Below are 21863 nucleotides of genomic sequence, written 5' to 3'. Positions count from 1 at the left end.
AAGTTCCCTCCTCAGGGCTTAACCCACTGGGCCATTCCCTTCATCACTCAACATGTCCTAAATGTATGTACACATGGCTTCTCTGGGAAGCGCTTCCTCAGTGTCTCCTCAGAAGCTGTTCTGTGTAATGGAGGCTTTAAAGGCCTGTCTGCCGAACCTGCCATCCCTAACCACTCCCCTCCACTCTATTCCCTCTGCTCCTTTCTCTTCAGATTGTGTGAGTGTTTTAAACTGTTCTGCCAAGGTCTCGGGAAGTGTCATGAGTTGTTTCCTGCTTGGCTTCCTGGATACGGTCTCCTGTCTTTCCCCTGGCTCCCTAGTCACGCATTTTGCTTCCCTTTCTTCCTTTTCCTCCTATCTCTGACCTTGGTGCTTGGCACCCTAAAGCTAGGGTATTTTTACATTCTTCCTGGACCACCTTGTCTAGTGTCACATGACTTCTGGGTGATCATATCCAGGCCAGAAAGACCTCTCCTGCCTGGGTTGTGTATGCTTGTCTATTTCATGTCTCCACCTCCATATCTGACAGACCCCTCAACTTAACCCCTGAAAAATCAGTACCCGTTTTCTGCCCCAAACTTCCATCTTCATCCTTCCCTGTGTCCGTTGATGTCACTTGTGTCCCCAGTCTTGAGCCTCTTGCACCCCATGTTAAATCCAGCCGAAGAGCTCTGGCTTATCTTCCATATTAAAGTTAGAATCTGACCAACTTTTACTCTGTCTGCTCTCACTGGTCTAATCCTCTGCCACCTCATGCCTGGCCCGCTGTCCTATGACCCTGAATTTGCTCATCACAAGAGACTGTCATTTTACAAGTAAAGCCAGCTTGTGTCACTTTATTCTATTTAAACGCTTTCTGGTTAATTACTCTACCTAATTAAAGATCTTCCATGTGGCTACAGTACTCTGGAGAGGGAGGTGCTGGCAGAGGGACATATATGCAGATCAGTGGAATAGAAATAGGAACATCCAGAAATAGACTTGCACAGATATTTCTCACGGCAGTTCTATGGAACAAGGACAGTGTTCAGCAAATGGTTCTGGATCAGATGTCTGTCAGTGGTGAACAAAAGTCCTTGTTCTAAACCTCATATTTTATGGAAATTAGTTCAAATGGGCCACAGTGTAGTCTTTCAAACGCCACTTTATTTGGGGGTTCCTTTAAGCTGATATTCCCTTCCAAACCCCCAACCCCAGGTAGGGGAAAGAAGGGTGTAAGGGAAAGGGGACATAGCCCTCCTTACATCTTCCTGCTGGGTGGGGTTCTAGGATTCTTTGGGGGGCAATACCAGTATCCATTGTCAGGAAATCCAGAAGTCCAGGTAAACAGCCAACCAGCAAGCAGTCCTCCTCCGTCTCCTCTAAGCTACCGCACCCGCTACCCTCTATTTCAGAGTCATTGCCTCAGAACTGGGGGCTTTTGTACCCTCCAGGAGTCAGAATGACAATTATATCTCCAAGTTCTTCACAGTGAGACAGGCGTAGTGATGGTGGATTTGAAACACTAGCCAGGCACACTGGCCCCACATACACTCATCACTGACTCATGGCTTGTTTTAGTCCAAACGCTTAACACTTTATTTCTAAAAGAGGTCTTTTGCTTTCCTGTTTCAAGGAGAGAAAAGCACTGGTTATCTGCCAGCTCACAGCGGACACCATGTTACACAGGTGCTCAACTCACAGCTGACCTTGAAGAGCCCACTGTCTCCACATGTTTCTGAGAAATCTGAGCCTCTGCAGTAGTAGAACTAAGAGACTAGGAGTTAGACTTCCTGGTAGGCCGCTCTTGTCTCAAGTCAGGAGGCTGAGGAAGAAGTTGGCTATCTTGGAGATTCACTGCTTCAACCACCGAGCCATGGCCTCTTTCCCTATCTGTCCCTCTACCGGGGAGTCTGTCTAACTCTTAGCTGCTCAGAATCCTGGTAGCTAATTAAGTCCATTGTCTTGATGATGGGGGAAGTTGGTAAGAATGGGGGTTGTTAGGGGTTTGGTGCTAGAATTCAACAATTTATAGGAGTGGGGTGATGGGGTAGGAAGAAACTACATTATTGCGTGGACACTCTTGGGTGCCTGAATCAACTCTGTTCTGCGGTTTATCTGCAGTTTGAGGGTCTGCTTTAAGGTTTTGATAAGTGATCATGGGGGTTTTTTTTACAAAGACTTGAAAGTGATATTTGCACACTTCTCCTTTCTGAATGTTTTCTTAATACACAAAAACAAGTAAGTAAACTATTAACCACTATATTTTTATACTTGTAAGATCTGGTTAAGCTCTCAAGGGCAGCCTTGACACGGACTAGAGGCCACCAGAAAACATCTGGAGTGGTTGGAGGGAGGGCAGATGGCTGACAGATGTGCATTGCTGGGGCCGCAGAGCTCATTCTGGGCTTCGATCTGGTAGCAGAGCTGAGGGCAGTGCTTTATCCCCAGCGTACAAACTGGTGCAGAGACTTGGTTTGCCTGGATTCCCACCCTAGAGTCTCCCTGAGCTTTGCCAGCTTGAGCCTCGGCTTGTGCATCTACAGTTAGGGTGATAGAAACAGCCACACTTCGAACGTGGAGAGGGCTGGAAGGGCTGACTCTCTCAGACACTTCCTGACTCAGAGTTGGCTTTTCTTAAATGTGACTTGTCCCTGTTACTGGACACTCGTCCTTGCTCTATTTTCCCAGCTAGAAGGGGGGTATTGGAAGACTTCTCCCAGGGAGATGTAAGGAAATGTCTGTTCACCCCATGAAGAGCATTGACTACCAACCAGTGAAACAATCCTATCCAAGTCTTGGTGAACCAATGAATTTATTGGTGTTACTTACAGAACTGTGAGAGCTCAAAAAGCACATCCAGCATGCTCACGTGGGTTCCCCGTGCAGCTGTTAGGTAGCTATACCTCCTTTGCTCAGCCATCGTGTGTGCCTCGTGTGACCCTGAGAGGAGTGGCCTGTGAACTTCTTAGCCTCCCCTTTCCCACGAAGACTGTTTTAATCTGGAAGAAACAGCTACCTGCTAGAGTCGAGCTGTCACTCAGCCACAGTCCCTTCCCCTCTTCTCACAGGCCCTGCAGGCACCCTCTGGAGACAGCCTGCTGGTCCCTCTAACAGACTTCAGGTGCCAGCATCGCTCACCTGGAGGGGTCTACGGAAAAGTTGGTATCAAAAGCTACATATTTGTCCCCACCCTCTTTCCTTCCTGACTGGCAATCACAGAGCCCGGCTGTGGGCTTGCGCTGTGAAACTTCCTCCTTTCTCAGAAAAGTGTGAGAAGAGATTCCCATTTGTGCCACAGGGGCCCATTCCTGTCGGCAGTGCCCTGGCCACACTGTCTGAGGGGTCTTGAACTCTGCTTAGAACTCAGTTCCACCGGGCTGTTGTCTGGGCTGACAGTCCAAGGTGTTAGCGACCTTCCTCTTCAGGTTGTCTCTGTGCTCCTCCGTGAGCATGCGTGCCTCCAGTGTGAGACCCTACACTACGCAAGAGGGAGGGACAGGGATTGAGGGCTGCGAGGTGACAGAAAGAGAGGGGAGCTTTTGGAGATGGATGATGGATGGATGGAAACAAGACAGGGAGACAGACGGATGGATGATAGAAACTTTGAGTGTTACTGTGACACAGATGTCTCAGGCAGAATCACTGCAGAGCTTCTTTCACTTTTCCCTCGTCACTTTCCCAGTTAGTTCTTTGTGGAGACAGGAGCCTGCCTGGCCCAGGAGTCTCCCCAGATTTCCCGTTGTTACGCAGCTGCTTGTTCCTCTGTGGCAAGTGAATCATGGTCTTTCCAGGCCTCTGTGCTATCACCTGGTCAACCTCTGTCACTTTCTCTGCTCTCTGCATTTCTCTGTGGTTGCCTGTACTGTCAGACTCTTACTACGCCTTGAGGTTTCCACCTTGCTCACAGGGCGTGGCTGGCACTAGTGTCTGAGTGAGTGGCAGCCCGCACGGCAGCTGGGTGATCGCATATGGGTCTCAAGTGAGATCCCAGCTGCAGTCTTCAGCATGGAGTAGCTCGTAATTCACCCTTGCGAGGAGCTCGCCGGCAGGGGAGCTTTATGCGGCGTGCGAGGCATTGCGCAGTCAGCACACCAGAGTCGGGCGAGCTCTCCCCAGCTTCAAAGACAGCATGCTTGACGTCAGAAAACATCCAGAAACAAGCCTCCTTACGCTGCCTTCTAAATTCTTTTGCATTTCTGTTTTAACTATCCCAGATAACTGCTAATAAGTTTTTGTTTGTCATTCTTTTGGGCTTTTTTTTTTAAATGGGTTTTTGTTTTTATTTTTGCTTTGCCATTGCTTTAGGAAATGTGTTTACTTTGCCTTTTTTTTTTTTTTTTTTTTAATATGCTTGGAGACTGGTGGACTTTTGGACTGCTTGGTTACATTTATGTGGCAAAGGTGTTTTGTTTTTTGTAGTTGTTTTCTCGTCCTTGGTCAAGCAGACTCTCGGTGCCCCTGACCTGATGCACGTTACAGGGTTGTGTGCTCTGCCTCCCCTTGGGCCCCCCCAGGACTAACCACTTCTCCATCCTCTCTCACCTTTTTGGTGGGCAGTTTTGTAGTCAGTTAAAAGCTTTGGCATAAAAGTATTCGAGTCTGTGTGTACGTGCATGCATTCGTGTGTGCACAGAGCGGGCGGGCAGGTGGGTGGGCATGCATTTGTGTGTTCCTGTTCTTTGAATTATCGCATCTAGGAAGGTAAAAGTTAGGTTTTCTTGAGTTTAAAGGAGTGGTTTCTCTTCATATTCCCCTTCATATTCTCTTCATAAAGAAATTATGAAGAAAGTTTGTTTTGAAAGTTTTACTTTTATATATGAAGTTACTCTTTTTTTTTTTAACATTATTTTTAAAAAGCAACTGACCTGAGTCAGAAAAGTGTCCGCAGCCCTATCTGCTCTTCTGAATTGTGGCTTTTATGTCAATTCTTTGTGCCCCATTTTCTTTGCCTGTAAATGTAGGAAGGTCGTTCCCTGAAGGTCCTTTTAGTTTCTCTACATCTGGCTTTCAACCTTCAGCCTGATGTTGAGAGTCGGGCTCTTTGGCCCAGATACGTGCTTCTGAGCGTGGCTCTGGGCTGCGGAGGAGGAGGAGGCCGAGCTGCAGGGACTAGGCGTGGTGTGCTCTGGGCTGGGCTGGCTGCCCTGGGCTAATTCAGACCATGCACGTGCAACAGCTCTTGTGGCAATGCTCAGGGCAGCTTTGCTCTGGCTTCCTGGAGTTGAGTCACCTTGGCTTTTAGCCTGCGTGTGGCCCATTGTTTGAGGGGGCCAATCCTTTGCATATCTGTCCTGCTGTGTTCTTCAGGCCTCACATGGTTCCAGCATCTCCCGCAACATGCTGGCTTTCCACATCCTCTGTGCTGCTTCATTCTAACTACCCAGTCTTTCATAAACTAATTTCTTTGCTAATAATAGTCAGGTTCTGCACGTATCAGCCAGTAACCTGCCTTTCTTTTTTTAACCTCTACTCCTTTATCTACCTGCTCTTTGAGTGTCAATTTTAACAATCCAGAAAGGACTCAGATTGTTTTTCAAAAATCCTACTTTTCTGTATAGATGTCTATTGTATACTGTTTAGTCAACGATACAGAAGCCTCCTAAGTAGTTCTCTAATCGATTTATGTCAAGACATTAGCCCCTGCATTTGTTTGAAATTTCTTGGGTCTTAAAACTATATCTATGCCTCTAGAGATGGTATCTGACAAGCTGGATTTTTCTTGACTAGGTAATTGATGTAGTAATTAGACTTAAACCCAAGAGGGAACCCAAATAACTGTGCATGGTGACGTGGGAGCTTGTTCATTTGTTAAACCCAGTAGCTTCCTGCCGGGGGCTGTGCACTAACAGCTCTACCCTGAGGAGTCCACGCATCTAGCTTCTGACTCTGGCAACCCAGGCAAGGACCTCATCCCTAAGCTCAGGCGCAGCAGCGGACTGAATGCCAGGAGATAAAGAAGACCGGAAAAGAGGGCCGGCCTCTGGCAGAGCCTGGAGCCTTTGCATCCTCCTGCCCTCAAGCAGACTTTCATCATGAAGGATTTGAAGCCAGAGGGGAAGCTGGAGCTCCCTGTTCCAGCAGCCCCCCTCCTGGTTTCCTGGTCACCTGCACCACGGGTGGCGCCATGGCTGCAGGTGTTCACCACTGCAGAAGACCCCCCCAAGCACACGAAACTTTCCCTTTCACTGGATAAGCACAAAACTTTCCCTTTCACTGGATAAGCACACAAAACTTTGCCTTTCACTGGATAAGCACACAAAACTTTCCCTTTCATTGGATAAGCACACAAAACTTTCCCTTTCATTGGATAAAAGCACACAAAACTTTCCCTTTCATTGGAAAGACATTTGGATTGTTGAGTTTGGAAGTTTATAGTGTATGTTCTGAACCCACTGAAAGGTAGCCATTCTAGGGATTAAGGCCAACCACAGAACAAAAATATTTCAGATCGTTTAAAATAGTTCTATTAATTTTTTTTTTTTTTTTTTTAAGGAAGAACACAGCTGACAAACGTAATTCCAAAGCTGTACCCTGTTCTATTTCTATTTGAAAGCTGGGGATGGGACTGTGAAATGGCCCTAGAAACTAACAGAGGTGAAGGATGAGCCTGGAGAGCTTTTTCACTAAGGAAGGATTGTCTCTCTGGTGGAAGTTGTGGGCTGTGTGTTTAATCCAAAGTCATTCTGGCTTCTCTCGCAGAATTTTTTTCTCCTTGAGCTCATTGCCTCTGATAAGTGAGTTATTATTCACTCAGACAATCCGTATCAGAACTAGTATCAAAAGCTATTTTATCATAAGTTTTTGTAGATCCATTGTAAGGTCTCAAAAAATCTGAAATGGATTTTTTGAAACAAACAAACCTGGCTCTTACAGAGGTTCTTACCCTGTGGGGTATGACCCATTTGGCAATAAAAGGACCCTTTCATTGGGGTCACATCTCAGATATTTACATTACAGCTCATAACAGTAGCAGAATTACAGTTATGAAGTAGAAATGAAATAATTTTATTGTTGGGGTCACCATAACGTGAGGAACTATATGAAAAGGTTGCAGCATTAGGAAGGTTGAGAACCACTGCTGTAGAGCCCACAATAATGTATTCTTCTCTTATCATTTATTTTTGCCCTCATTCTGAAAAGGGTTTAAAGTATCAGTTCAGTAATATTTCATCATTCTTGAGCTATTAACATAAAAGGTAAGCCCAAGTCATGACCTTTAAGTGCATTCTGGGGCTGTGCTGTATGTGTAGTTTTGTGCTTTGGAGAACACCGTCTTCTGTTTACTCTGGTATCCGTTGTCTTTTGTATGAGAAATTTTACTCTTATTTCTGTTGACGAGGCAGTGGCATGGCATGTGCTGTATTGTCCTTCCTGGTTGTTGGAGAAGTAGAGGCTGAGTGAGGAGCACGGAGATGGAGAGCTTCACGGGTCAGGGTTAGCCACAGGAGCCCCACAGGGTCAGACACACATGGGCTCTCCGACATTGCCTGTAATGGTTGGCTTATGACTCAGAGTGAACCGTTGTGCACTGTGGTCTTGAACAAGAGATGTGCATTCTCAGTGAGGGTCTTGGACTTGGTGTGAGTCATTTCATTATCCAGTCTCTTAGGGAGCTTCTGTGTGTGCCCAGCAGCCTGTGCGACTTCAGTGACTCTCATGAAGGGAACGTGAGCTCTTCCAGGCTGGGTGCTTCTCAGGTGAAATTCTTTCCACTGGAGTTTACTTGGAAAGGTGTAAGGTAGGCAGGTGCGGCTAGCTTTTGTAGATAAGCTGTGTGTGATCATGCTTTTAATGACTGGGCTAATTTCTCACAGCAAGTAATGTAACAGTAATTACGTAAAAATATTAGGTTAGCATTATTAGTGAAAGATGAAACGGGATTCTGCACTTTCATCAGCGTTGGCCAGCGGTCTCGAAATAGAAGTTAATTCACTGGGTAGATGTTGCTCAGTGAAGAATGGTGGTCAGGTTTGTGATGTTGTCTTCCTTTTTACTCCTCCACTTTTTTAAAGGAAACCAAAGATACACCTTTTAGACTTTTGAATGTCACAGCAGCTCACCAATGCCGCTTGGTTGGGATGCCCAGTGAGTGCAGGCAGTGCTAGCCCCACCTTCCCGGTCAGTTGTTCTGGATAGTGGGAGCTTGTCTATCCTGCTATCTGAAATGACCATCTTAGCCCGAGTTTATTGCTGCTTTCACTTAATGCTTACTTTCCTACCTTATTTTTCATTTTTGGTAGGTAGGCTCTTGAATTGTAATTTATGACATATATTGCTATATTTTGCATTTAATAATTTAAATTAATAAATAAATTTTAAGTGAGGTTAAGAAACCAGTTCATATCTTTAGTGACTGTAAGCCAGTGATTAAAGCAGTAACTCTTAATTTATATTAAATTAATACAAATGAAATGTTACATAAGCTTTAAGTGTATCGTGCAAGCGAGACTTTTCAGAACCTCTTCGTGCCATGGGACTGGGAAGATTGTGAAACAGGTTTGGCTTGATCCTAATATCCATTCCATAGTTGCAGAAAAGACATTTGGTCCTTGGCTCTTGTGGGCGCCTTTTCAGGGATGATTCAGCTACAAAAGCCTTTTCTTCTGAAACACTTTGGTTTGTTTTTGAGTCTTCTTCTGGGGTGTATTGAACATCATGATGACTGTGGCCAAGTATGATGTGTATTTGCAAATTGCTAAGAGGGTGAATCTTAAATTTACTAAAACAAAACAAAAACCCGATAGGTATGTGAGCTGATAGATAGGTTAATTACCTTGTTTGAATACACAGAATGTGCATTTCAGAACATTATGTTATGACACATACACAGAGCGAGGAGAAGAAAGGAGAGAGCCGGGAACTATCTTACTCTAAAGCTAGGGAGAGATTTTCTTTTCTTATTTTAGTGTTGACAAAGATGGAAATCATGCAGCTGCGCTGTGGTGTGGGTACTTGTGGCTCATTCACACTTGCTGTCTCAGGGAACACTGCTTGGAGCTGTGGCTCAGGATTAGGACCTGTTTGGTATTCACGATTAGTCAAAACTTAGGCTCCAGCAAGGAAGGGCTTAGATCTTCTGTTCTGTTTTGTTTTGTTTTGTTTTGTTTTGTTTTGTTTTGTTTCTTTCAGCTCAAAGGAATTATACATTTCTTCAGGATCATAGCACATACTTTTACTTTTTTCTTTTTGATTTTTCTCTCATTCAGTAACTACTAACAGGCTTAAGCCTGCTTAGCTAGCTATAAGATCAGACAAGATTGGGTGTGTTCTTTCTTATATGCCCCACAGTGCTTTGCACAAAGTAGAATTTAATTTAATGAATTATCAGTGAAGTGTGAAGTCATGTGACCAGAGGGGTAAGCACTATTGTAGTGCAGGGAAAGGAGATTTGTGGGAACTGTTTGGAGTGAGTGTGTTCCATTCCTCCCCTGCCTGCCCTACGAAGTGACCTTTCAGGGTCACTGTAAAGGTCTGTGCTCACTTGGTGTATTTCATCAGCACCTCCTGGAAGGCATTGTGCAGGTGGCAAACACAGATGAGCAGGGCTGAAGTCTGAGTCATGAAGAATCTTGCAAACAAACATGACTTGAAAGTGTAACAGTGGGAGCTGTTAAGGAGAGCGTGGAGGCTGTGGTGGCATGATAGGGAAGGTCATGGATGGAGGGAATTCAGGGATGGTATCTGGAAAGTTGCCATTGCAGCAGGAGTGAGATGGCCACAGCATGCGGATGGTCTTTACTGGAAACAGAAAGACTGGGAAAGCGTACATTTATGGCAGGAGAGAAGAATATTATGCTTGGAATGTGCATTGGACATCGAGTGGGGTTTGCAAGGAGAGATCCATTAGGAGCCTGGCACCATGACTGCAGAGGGGCTGCTACCCAGTTGTGTGCATTAGCGGACAGCCGTCCATTAACAGCTGGAGAGGGATCACCAGGAGAGAGCCCGCAGGCCGGTGGGAGCGGGGGCCAAGGGCGGAGCCTCGGCGTTTGCACATGGACATAGGTAGCAGTGGTGGACTGAAGGCCGGGGCAGGAGACTGAGTCAGGTGAAAAGAGCATTTCAGGGGGGAGAGCCGTGATGAGAAATTTTGCTGAGGGCCAGCTGACATTTCAGGAGTTGGTAGCCAACGCTAACTCTTTGTGATGCGGTCTGGAAGTGCTTGGAACTAGCAGCGTTTCAGGCCTCCAACTCTGGAATATTGGTATATTCAGAGTGACGTCTGAGGGCTAAGACTCACCAGTGAGTCCATGTGTTTCACACACTTGTGTTTGTGCTTCTTCTTGTGTGTCAAGCACAAGCTCAGCTCTAGACCTTGGTTCTGTAGATGGGTAGCCCGATCTTGCCCGCTGCACTATTCATTTTTCAAAAACGGAGATGCCATCTACATTTTTCTGATGTCCTTTGAAAACAAAGACACAGACAGCAAAACCCTGTTGAAGCTCTCTGAATCAAATCCACTAAACGAGCCGAGTTCAGCCTCATTTCTTTCAGAGATTATGAACTCATCTTTTTGGACTTGAGAAACAAAGAGCAGGTGACACGGGTCTTCTTCAGAACCCTGCAGATGTGTTTTCACCTAAGGAAGTTTGGATTTGAACAAGAGACACTTTGTTCTGCGTACAGACCATGGTAGGGAAGTGCGCATGCGCAGACCACAGCTTGCGCTGGACCCACGTGTTCTGTGCGGAGCTGCAGACAGTATGAGCAGTTGTCAGTTTCCCGTTTCCCACCGTCTCTTAAGCCAGAGCCTTTCCTTTCTTTCTAAGTAGCCTGAGTTCTGTATCGATGTGGTGCTGTAACTGAAGAACCCAGGAGGGTTCTTCTGGTTCCCTTCGCAACACTGGGTGTCCTCCCGAGTAGCGTAGCTGGTCCTGGAAGGCGGACAGCCTCCCTGCTCAGAGCGCGCTTCATCCTTGCGGGATGTGTGGCGAGGCTGTGTCCTCCGTGTACACATGCCTGCAGGTAATGTGTGTGCCTGTGATTTGACTGTGATCCCTTACATGCAGTCAAATTAGGGAATTTTCCAATTGGAGTATGATGCCATCTCTCAGTAGGTTTTGTATTTGGGGTTTTTCGACAAGGAATGTCCTGCTTGTACCGTGGCTTCCTGGACGAGTGCCAGGTGTGGCAGGAAATTTCTCCAGGTATGGACAGTGCTGACTTAGTCCTTTAAAAACAGAGTTCTTATTTATTTTAGGATCAGACAGTGAGAGCTGTCCAGAGCCGTTGTTTCTTAGTGGCCCTTATCTCTGGGAGTGCTCGTGTTCTGCCAGGGGAGCTGAAGAAGCTGTGGATTGACAAAAGTACAGGGAAGAAATGTGATCCCGCAAGATGTGTGGACAGTGTGTTAGGCTGTTCCGACGGCCTGCCACCTGGCCTCTGCGGGACTCCTATTCCACTTCCTTCAGTTGGTTCTGCGGTTACTGCGCTTCGTCTCCTGAGCATCCGTTCATCAAATGCCTGAGTCCCTCCTCACTGACTGGAAGCCCTGTTGTCTCACATCTTCCAGTTCACACCTCTGTCTCACACCCATTCATACTGTCTCGTGCACACTCACGTCTCAGCCAAATGCCCACACCCTCTTCCCACCTTCACCTTCTTCAGGCTCCAGCTGCCTCCATCTTTTCTGGCCTCAGTTACTCACTCTGCTCTCTCACCCTCAGGATTCTTCTCAAAGTGAAATATGACTTCATCACCTTTGTTCCTCTTTACCTGTGTTTCAGTGACTTACCATTGCTCACCAAATAGGACTAAGATCCTTGAAGAGATCTGGAAGCCATTCTTGACCTGGCCTGGCCTTCTCCTTCCTGGGCCCCTGGCTGGCTTCCTTCCTGTCCCTGAACTCAGGGCCCCCTGCACTGGAGCGCCTTCCTGCTGTAACCCCTGTCCTCACAACTCCAGTTGTCTCTGCTCTTTTCTTCTGCATTGGTGACAGTCCTTTTTTTCTTTCTATCTTGATTTCAGAAGTGACATTCACTTCCTGTTCACAGTCGAACATTATTTATGTTTGTCTGGTCGCCAGGGGCAGGAGCCAGGGCTGTCTTTGTTTGCTCTTGAGTCTGGTCTTTGGGGGCACAAGGCATGTATTTGTTGTGTGAATTAACTAAAGCCACATGTACAGAAAATGAAATATTCCTTTGGGAAAATGTAGACATTCACAGAAGACTGGCTGTATGAGCTCTACACCCCGCCAGCGTAACCCAGTGTGCAGTTATGCATTTGAGGCACCTTCACTCTTGCCAAGCAGTCACCGGGGGCTGGTTTGATTCCACTCCTTTTCCAAAGCCTTTTCTGTGGGCCGTTCCCCAGTTCTGCAACATGCCCAAAAGATAGGATGTGAACGTCATGTGCACTCCTCATTTTTTATTGCCATTATAGTCTTAAACTAACTCTTGTGTTTCTGAAAACTACAGCATACCCGCTAACAACAATGAGAGGATAACGAAAGAATTGACAAGTTTCAGACAATTATGATTTAATGATTTAGTTTAATTCATATGGCAATCACTTTCTCTTTTTCTGTGTGTGTCTCACATTTCAAGAAAATGTTAGATATTACAAAATGTTCTGCTTTGTTTTCTTATCAAGGCTTCAGATTTATCTCATCTTATTCCAACTTTTCAGCTTTGATTTTTTTTTTTCATTCATCCAAAAAGTTTTTAGGGTAGAGTTAAATTCAACATCAATCAGTTTATTTGGCGTTATGTTTTTCCTAAGTTGTTTATTTACACACACACATTTAGCAGTGGCCAGTGAGACCAATAGCCCAAAGTGTTTTCCCTTAGAAAATTGCCTAACAAGTGGTTTAAGAAGGGTCATCTCCAGGACAGAGCTTTGGGTAAATACGCTCTTGTTTCCTTTCTCTGTGGAGCTTACATTGAGGGCTGCCCCTTGGCTCCACTCTTTCTGAGGTGGAACTGTGCTTTCCCCACACAGCACTTTCAGTCCAGGATCCCCATGACTCCGGAGCAGACCCAGATGGTGACATTATCTCTTCTGTGTTGTCCTGTAGACAGGCTGGCCCCGGTGCACAGTGACACTCACTTGTCCTGAGCAGGAGTCCCAGGTTAGGTACTGTGACTCTGTAGTCAGCTGAGGGCCAGTAGTGTGGGCCTGGTTACCTGGGGGCTCTGGGACTTCGTGCCTTCCTATCTCCCACCTGCAGGCCCTTCTGCTCTGTCATCAGATCAGTGTTCACAGTCCCAGGTTGTTTCAGAATCAGAAGATCCTGCTCAGCGCCACCACACCTATGAGATGCGTCTGGAGCCTCCGTGTAGCGATGCTTATCAGGCAGTCATTGTCAGGATGATTGGGGCAGAGCATGTTTCAGTGAACTAGGGGAAGCCCTGAGCCACGCAGGAGGTCCGTTAGGGACAGAGACTAATACTGCAAAGTGTTTAGTACAGTCACTGCTGTGTTTTTTGAACATAGGGTATATGTCTGACACGTATAAAAACACCTCCCAACGCTTTGAGACAAATTCCAGGATTTTCTTGCGTTTTCAGCTTTTGTGTGTATGTGTGCGTGCCTGAGTGTGTGTATGTGTACCGTGTGTGCAGGTGCGCACTCATCTTGGCACTGGAATTACAGGTGGGTGAGGGCCATCCTGCAGAGTGCTGGTGTCTGGATCTGGTTTGCTCTGAGTGGCAAATGCTCTTTAGTGCTGAGGCACCTGTCTGACCCCAAATATTTTTCTCAAGCTCCCATGGTGTCTTAGTTGGTGGTCTACTGCTGTGAAGAGATGCCATGAGCAAAGCAACTCATAAGAGAAAGCATTTCTAAATCAGAGGCGTGCGCCCAGTGTGAGATGGTTAGCCCATGGTTATTATGGCAGGAGGACACAGGAATGGCACAGGAGCAGCGAGAGCTTTGTATCCTGCTCTGTAGGCAGCATGTAGAGAGAGGGAGACACTGGGCCTGGTGTGGACTTTTGAAACTTCAAAGCCCTTCCCCAGTGGCACACACCTTGCAGTAAGGCCACACCTCCTAATCCTTCCCAAACAGTTCTACTAACTGGGGACAAAGCATTCAAACGAGGAGCCCATAGGGTCGTTCTCATTCAAACCACCACCCTTGCACAGCCTCTGGACCATGGAACCTCATCTGCTTTGTATTTAGTAATAAAGATCCTAACTTTCCTTTAAAAGCTCATTCAGATATGCTTGTTTATTTAACTTCCTTGGCAGCAAGATTATCAGCAGCTTCTGTAGCTCCTTAGATTTTTTTTTTTTTCTACAGTGTAGTTTGTGATGTTTTACAGAGAAGGAAGAAACATTAGGCTTTAGTGCTAGACATGTCCAAATAAAGAAGCAGAAGGACCGGGCACCTTTTGACAGTGTCAGGTGTCCTTGTTGTTTTCTGTTTGGGGAAGAGGGAAGCCTGACTGCAGTCAGCTGCGCAGGGGGCAACTCTTGCACCCTAAGGGCCTTGCTTAAAGGTCAGGATGAATTTGATCCAGGAACATCTTCAAGCTTAACGTAAGTGGTTTTGGGTGCTGGAGAGGTGGCTCAGTTGAAGTCTAAGAAGTGGTTTTTGGTTCTCTTTTGCTTTTCTGCCAGAGTTAACCGAGTGCACTGTTCTGCTTGTCTGAGATCTCTTCCTGGGAGTCTCTAGGTCTCGTCACTGGGTGTACACAATAGATCTGCTCCCTGAACCTTGACTGTCCTTTGTTTTATCAGTTAGTGCAACCAAGAGCTCTAAGACGCTTCTGCCACGTGTAGGGTTCTTCCTGCCTTCCCTGAGCAGACGCGCGCTCTGTCTTTGTAGGTGTCTGGCTGCACTGATGGAGCTAACGTCCATTCCTCTAGAAAGAGCCTCCTGCCTGCCCGGCCTGCCCGGCCTTCCTGGGCCTGCCCGGCCTGCCCGGCCTTCCTGGACCTGCCCGGCCTGCCTGGCCTTCCTGGGCCTGCCCGGCCTGCCCGGCCTTCCTGGGCCTGCCCGGCCTGCCCGGCCTGCCTGGGCCTGCCTGGGCCTGCCCGGCCTGCCCGGCCTGCCGGGGCCTGCCCGGCCTGCCTGGGCCTGCCCGGCCTGCCCGGCCTGCCTGGGCCTGCCGGGGCCTGCCCGGCCTTCCTGGGCCTGCCCGGCCTGCCCGGCCTTCCTGGACCTGCCCGGCCTTCCTGGACCTGCCCGGCCTTCCTGGACCTGCCCGGCCTTCCTGGGCCTGCCGGGGCCTGCCCGGCCTTCCTGGGCCTGCCTGGCCTGCCCGGCCTTCCTGGACCTGCCCGGCCTTCCTGGGCCTGCCCGGCCTTCCTGGGCCTGCCCGGCCTTCCTGGGCCTGCCTGGCCTGCCCGGCCTTCCTGGACCTGCCCGGCCTTCCTGGGCCTGCCCGGCCTTCCTGGGCCTGCCTGGCCTGCCCGGCCTTCCTGGACCTGCCCGGCCTTCCTGGGCCTGCCCGGCCTTCCTGGACCTGCCTGGCCTTCCTGGGCCTGCCCGGCCTTCCTGGGCCTTCCTGGGCCTTCCTGGGCCTGCCCGGCCTTCCTGGGCCTTCCTGGGCCTGCCCGGCCTGCCCGGCCTTCCTGGGCCTTCCTGGGCCTTCCTGGCCTGCCCGGCCTTCCTGGGCCTGCCCGGCCTTCCTGGGCCTTCCTGGGCCTGCCCGGCCTTCCTGGGCCTTCCTGGGCCTTCCTGGGCCTGCCTGGCCTTCCTGGGCCTTCCTGGGCCTGCCCGGCCTTCCTGGGCCTTCCTGGGCCTGCCCGGCCTTCCTGGGCCTTCCTGGGCCTTCCTGGGCCTTCCTGGGCCTGCCCGGCCTTCCTGGGCCTGCCCGGCCTTCCTGGGCCTGCCCGGCCTTCCTGGGCCTGCCCGGCCTTCCTGGGCCTGCCCGGCCTTCCTGGGCCTGCCCGGCCTTCCTGGGCCTTCCTGGGCCTGCCCGGCCTTCCTGGGCCTTCCTGGGCCTGCCCGGCCTTCCTGGGCCTTCCTGGGCCTGCCCGGCCTTCCTGGGCCTTCCTGGGCCTGCCCGGCCTTCCTGGGCCTTCCTGGGCCTTCCTGGGCCTGCCCGGCCTTCCTGGGCCTTCCTGGGCCTTCCTGGGCCTTCCTGGGCCTTCCTGGGCCTGCCCGGCCTTCCTGGGCCTGCCCGGCCTTCCTGGGCCTTCCTGGGCCTTCCTGGGCCTGCCCGGCCTTCCTGGGCCTTCCTGGGCCTTCCTGGGCCTGCCCGGCCTTCCTGGGCCTTCCTGGGCCTGCCCGGCCTGCCTGGGCCTGCCCGGCCTTCCTGGGCCTGCCCGGCCTTCCTGGGCCTGCCCGGCCTTCCTGGGCCTGCCCGGCCTTCCTGGGCCTGCCCGGCCTTCCTGGGCCTTCCTGGGCCTGCCCGGCCTTCCTGGGCCTTCCTGGGCCTGCCCGGCCTTCCTGGGCCTTCCTGGGCCTGCCCGGCCTTCCTGGGCCTTCCTGGGCCTGCCCGGCCTTCCTGGGCCTTCCTGGGCCTTCCTGGGCCTGCCCGGCCTTCCTGGGCCTTCCTGGGCCTTCCTGGGCCTTCCTGGGCCTTCCTGGGCCTGCCCGGCCTTCCTGGGCCTGCCCGGCCTTCCTGGGCCTTCCTGGGCCTTCCTGGGCCTGCCCGGCCTTCCTGGGCCTTCCTGGGCCTTCCTGGGCCTGCCCGGCCTTCCTGGGCCTTCCTGGGCCTGCCCGGCCTTCCTGGGCCTTCCTGGGCCTTCCTGGGCCTGCCCGGCCTTCCTGGGCCTGCCCGGCCTTCCTGGGCCTGCCCGGCCTTCCTGGGCCTTCCTGGGCCTTCCTGGGCCTGCCCGGCCTTCCTGGGCCTTCCTGGGCCTTCCTGGGCCTGCCCGGCCTTCCTGGGCCTTCCTGGGCCTTCCTGGGCCTTCCTGGGCCTTCCTGGGCCTGCCCGGCCTTCCTGGGCCTGCCCGGCCTTCCTGGGCCTTCCTGGGCCTTCCTGGGCCTGCCCGGCCTTCCTGGGCCTTCCTGGGCCTTCCTGGGCCTGCCCGGCCTTCCTGGGCCTTCCTGGGCCTGCCCGGCCTGCCTGGGCCTGCCCGGCCTTCCTGGGCCTGCCCGGCCTTCCTGGGCCTGCCCGGCCTTCCTGGGCCTGCCCGGCCTTCCTGGGCCTTCCTGGGCCTGCCCGGCCTTCCTGGGCCTTCCTGGGCCTGCCCGGCCTTCCTGGGCCTTCCTGGGCCTGCCCGGCCTTCCTGGGCCTTCCTGGGCCTGCCCGGCCTTCCTGGGCCTTCCTGGGCCTTCCTGGGCCTGCCCGGCCTTCCTGGGCCTTCCTGGGCCTTCCTGGGCCTTCCTGGGCCTTCCTGGGCCTGCCCGGCCTTCCTGGGCCTGCCCGGCCTTCCTGGGCCTTCCTGGGCCTTCCTGGGCCTGCCCGGCCTTCCTGGGCCTTCCTGGGCCTTCCTGGGCCTGCCCGGCCTTCCTGGGCCTTCCTGGGCCTGCCCGGCCTTCCTGGGCCTTCCTGGGCCTTCCTGGGCCTGCCCGGCCTTCCTGGGCCTGCCCGGCCTTCCTGGGCCTGCCCGGCCTTCCTGGGCCTTCCTGGGCCTTCCTGGGCCTGCCCGGCCTGCCTGGCCAGCGGGTGGTGCTGGCTCACACTGCAGGTGCACACAGTGCACCCCGAAGGGCAGCCCGTTCACATCTCTGTGTCTGACCAGTGGCCTCTCCTCGGTCCACACTCAGACGGAGAGTCCCAGGTTTGCAGTCTCAAGGAGAAGGCTGAGGAGTCAGTTTAGGAGCAGTTGATGGGGCAAGTTTGGGGAACTTTCTGGAAAAGCAGAGCAAACATTAGCACATTGTTAAGGACACCCACGTGACACTTGTGTTGCCGGATCACTAGCACGGGAGCACAGCATCAGGGGAAGTGTCTACTGTACTGTAACCAAGGAAATGGAGAGGGAAGTGGGGTGTCTACAGGCAGCCATTGCCGTCGGTGACTTCTGGACTGGGCTCTTTAAGTCGATAAGCTAACCATTTTTTAAAACTCATTAGCCTGAAAAGATTTGACTGCTCATGCACCTGTCCTTTGAACAGCATCCTGGTGGGGAAGAAGTCCTAAGAGAGCAAGCCGGGGGTGACGCCACTGAGAACTTTGAGGATGTTGGACACTCTACTGACGCACGAGAACTGTCTAAGACGTACATCATCGGAGAGCTCCATCCAGTAAGTCATTTCCTGGGGCAGGAGGGTCCTTTCTTCTTCTTTTTTAGGGCTACCATTTGACATTGCTAAGTCTAGATTTGTATCTAAAGAAAACATAAAAGGGAATAGAACAAAAGCAATTTCTTTTGATTTTAGAATACTTTGTTTGAGACAAGGCCTCAATAAATAGCCCAGGCTGGCCTGGAGCTCCCTATGCAGACCTGGCTGGCCTGCAAGTCTCTTCTCAGGCCTTTATCTCTCAAGCCCCAGGATTAGAGGTATGCATCACCATGCCTAGCAGGACACCATTTTTTGTGATAAATACATTGATTCAACCTTTTTTGCATTGCATTTTTTGGTTGCAGTTATTATTGCTGTATTCAGGATCAGAATGCTGTGTTCCAAGGCCTTGTCCTGGGGACACTCCTCAGTCTCCAAGAGCCCACAGAGAGACACGTTCAAAGGGTGGAGCAGGCACCACAAGTCCAGGCAGTTTGTTCTCCTACAGCCAGGGAGTAAAGGGTAGCCAGTTGTACACATTCTCTAAAGAGAGACAAACAGCCAGCAGCCCCAGCTCATGGAAAAGAAATCAAGGAACTTTAAAGATAGATAAAGAAATAGAGGCATATCCCTCTTTATGTGTGAGTCTTATTGTATATGAATGACAGCTTTTGTAAGAACTGCAAATGGAGGAAAGATAAAGTAGACTCTTTTTAGAAGGCTCAGAAATTCATTTTAGTACAAATTCTGTTGAACAGGTGTGTGTGTGTGTCCATCCGTGTGTCCGTTTGCTTGTGTATTGCCTTTTGGTTTGCTGGGAGGTGGTATGTACTTTGGGAGCAGGCCTCGCTTATCTCGAGGTTCCTCAGCCCATGTGTGTTTGTAGCCATATTTCCCAGGAGAGGCATGGTCGTTTGGCACCTGTGTGGTCTGCCCTTGTGAACATTCCTCCCCACCCGTTCTTTTAAGCTCTGTTCCTGTAAGAAGGGAGGGTGGGTTTATTTAGGTCACCTCCCTTCCAGGCTTTTCTGTGGTCAGCATTTAGATGCCCTTGGATTTCGACATCCTCAGCCTGAGGTTTAAATAGTTTATGATTGCGTTGTTGGGAGATTGCAGGCTTCACTGAGGCCATCATAGCAGAAAGATGCCTATCTCAGTGAACTTGAGAGATGGGGAGGAAGGGAAGCATTTGGACCTCAGTTGTTGCCTGACGTAGAGGTCAGCTCAACTCTAGTAAGCCCTTAAACAGCTCCAATACAAATACAACAGTTCTCGATCCATTCCAAACCCCGGGACTACGGGTGGAAAATGCCTCCTGTTCCTAACTACTCTGCAGTTAATGTTTGCTGTAGAACCGCATGGACCAAACTTTGCATTTGACTTTTCTGAATGCCAGGTGCTGATCATGAATAATAATTTTTAAACATTCTCAATGAAAGTCAGCCTTTTGGAAACAAGACTTTCATAGATGTCCTAATATTTCTTAATGCCCACTCCCCTCTTTTTTCTTTACAGGATGACAGATCAAAGATAGCCAAGCCTTCGGTAAGTTTGTCCAAACATCTCAAAGGAGGGTTGCATAGAGGTGACTGTGTATCATCAGTGCGTTTAGTGCGTGTCAAAATGAGGCAAAGATCAGAGCCTACACAGGTCTTTCTACATAATCTAGATATGGAACTTCCTGTTTTTTTACAAAAGTTTGGCTTGGGTTTTTTTTCTTTGTTTGTTTGTTTTTTACCAGTCCATGTGTTTTTGAGGAGAGCTTGTGTGTCTCTTTGTACAACAAATGTATTATTTTTTTTAAAATGATAATTATTAATAAATAAGAGTCTTGGTGTAATTATCAATAAGTAAAAGTCTGGGTGTATAGCTCAGTGGAAAGTGCTTGTCTAACATGCATGAAGCCCCAGGTTCAGTTTCTAGTACCAGATAGAAGTGAAATAAAATGTCACTGTGAGTCTGCTCGGAAAGATTTGACATACGCCTTATTTCCAGAGGACTTAGAACTTGTTTAAGTTGAGGCAGCACCTGTGCCTCTTCCTTCTTTGCTTCTTGGTGGCATCAGAGGCACTCAGAAGAGGCGCCTTTTGTATTGGCATCCCCTAGCTCTTCAGTATGAGCTGACCTCACCTACATTCGCTCATTAAATCTAGAGCAAGAATGTATGAGGACATGAAGATGACAAAGTCTAAGCAGGAAAAGTTAATTCAGGCCCCTAAGTAATGAAGGCTGAGGGAAGGTTTTGTTTCAAAAATGAGAGCAAGAAAATCAGATTTTCCTTTTCGCTTTATGCTCTTGGTCTGAGTGTGAGGGCACACGGCATCTCCCGAGCTTGCTGTGAATGCTGGAAAGACGCTGCCCTGTCTCTGCCGACAAGAGGCTGTTCTTGGCGCATCACAGAGGACTTCAGCAGTGTGAGTGCAGGAGCCAGGCTTCTCCAATCCTCTCCAACCCTCACACAGTGCAAGCAGATCCCCACTGCTTTTCAGCACATGGCCACTTCACTTCCGTTTCCCCTGTCCCTGTTCCACCTGTACCACTGTGATGGGAGTGCTTCAAGAAGATTGAAAAAGAGTGGTGTCTGCAGTCTGAATGCTGTCGGTGACTGCCGCTCAGAGTCGGACTTACATGCTCTTTGTGGCTGCTGTATGGCCAGCTGAAATTCTGGAGCACCTACTTGTTGTCCCTCTTGAAAGTTTGTTTCTGTCCTGTTAGTTGTTTAGGCTGTTATTGACTTTGTTGTAAGTCACCTGCAGGAAAACAAGGCCTTGAGGTTTGTTTGCTGAGCGTTGGTCTGCTACCCTGAACCACATCTAACCATGGCAGATGTGCGTGGTCAGCATCGCTCATGCCACAGACCACCGAAGGCCTCTCTTGTCCGTGTGTTCTGAGAACGCATTCATTGTGCAGCCTGCATCTCTCTTGGTAGAGTGCTTGCCTAGCATGAGTGAGGCCCTGGGTTCAGTCTCCAACAACTGGCTGTTGTTCTACTCAGCCGTGGTCCTGAGTATCTGGGAAGTGACTCCAGGAGGACCAGAAGTCAGCCTTGGCTACATAGTGAGGTTGAGGCTAGCCTGGGAATTATGAGAGCCTGGCCCAAAAAGTCATGTTGAGGGGAAGAGCATGCGTGTGCCCTCCATGTTTACTGTTCTGTGGGGGTTTAGCTTTCATTTGAATTTATAATTGCTTTGCTGTTTGGAATAGCTGGTGGACAGAGCACCCTTAGGGGATCAATTCTGGGACTCTCGCTGTCAGGGGTGATGGAAGCCCTTCTTCCTGCCCAGGTGAGCAGGAGGGAGCAGCTGTGATGCCCTGGGTATGGAGCTTCTCCCTGGGCCTGAGTCTACTCGGTGTTTCAAGTAGACACTTTTACTCTCAAGGTTTGACAAATGGAGCAACATTGCAGTGTTTTATTGTTCTGAAACAAACAACCCCCCCCCCTTTGTCCGCTACTTTGACTTTGCTTAAATAGGAGCACAGCTGGGAGAAAGTGGGGTGACCCTTACTGGTTATTTGAGAGGCTAGGAGCAAGTGACACAGAAGAAAAGGTGTTGCCGCTTTTCTGGGTGCTTTGTTATTTCTGCCGAAGAACACTGGGACCTTAAGTGTTTCTCAGGATCACGTGTAATTGTCTGTAGCTGGGAAATACGTTCTGTGGTCTGATGTTTTGATGCTTGGGGTTGGAGCTGGAGCTCAGCTGTAGAGACATCATAAGGCCCTGGTGTGTGCATTAGTGCTCAGTGTTGAGGGGAAAGTGTTACTTAAAGTGTCTAGTTTAACTTTGAAAAATAAGGATGTATTGGAGAGTATTAGCTTGA

At 50.0% G+C, this 21863-nt stretch overlaps 1 protein-coding gene across 2 annotated transcripts in view; it reads left to right on the top strand.

The window, feature by feature from the left end:
* LOC110542132 (cytochrome b5) overlaps positions 1 to 21863 on the top strand; it is a 32960-nt gene that overhangs the window by 7434 nt on the left and 3663 nt on the right. For both annotated transcript variants that reach the window (XM_021628776.2, XM_060376974.1), the window contains exons 2-3: positions 17938 to 18066; positions 19561 to 19590. In XM_021628776.2, the coding sequence (XP_021484451.1) occupies positions 17938 to 18066; positions 19561 to 19590 (159 nt within the window). The remainder of the gene's footprint in view (positions 1 to 17937; positions 18067 to 19560; positions 19591 to 21863) is intronic.

This window comes from Meriones unguiculatus, chromosome 2 (assembly GCF_030254825.1).
Source record: "Meriones unguiculatus strain TT.TT164.6M chromosome 2, Bangor_MerUng_6.1, whole genome shotgun sequence".
Lineage (NCBI taxonomy): Eukaryota > Metazoa > Chordata > Mammalia > Rodentia > Muridae > Meriones > Meriones unguiculatus.
Note: the sequence above shows the minus strand (reverse complement) of the source record. Positions and strands in the feature narration are given on the sequence as shown.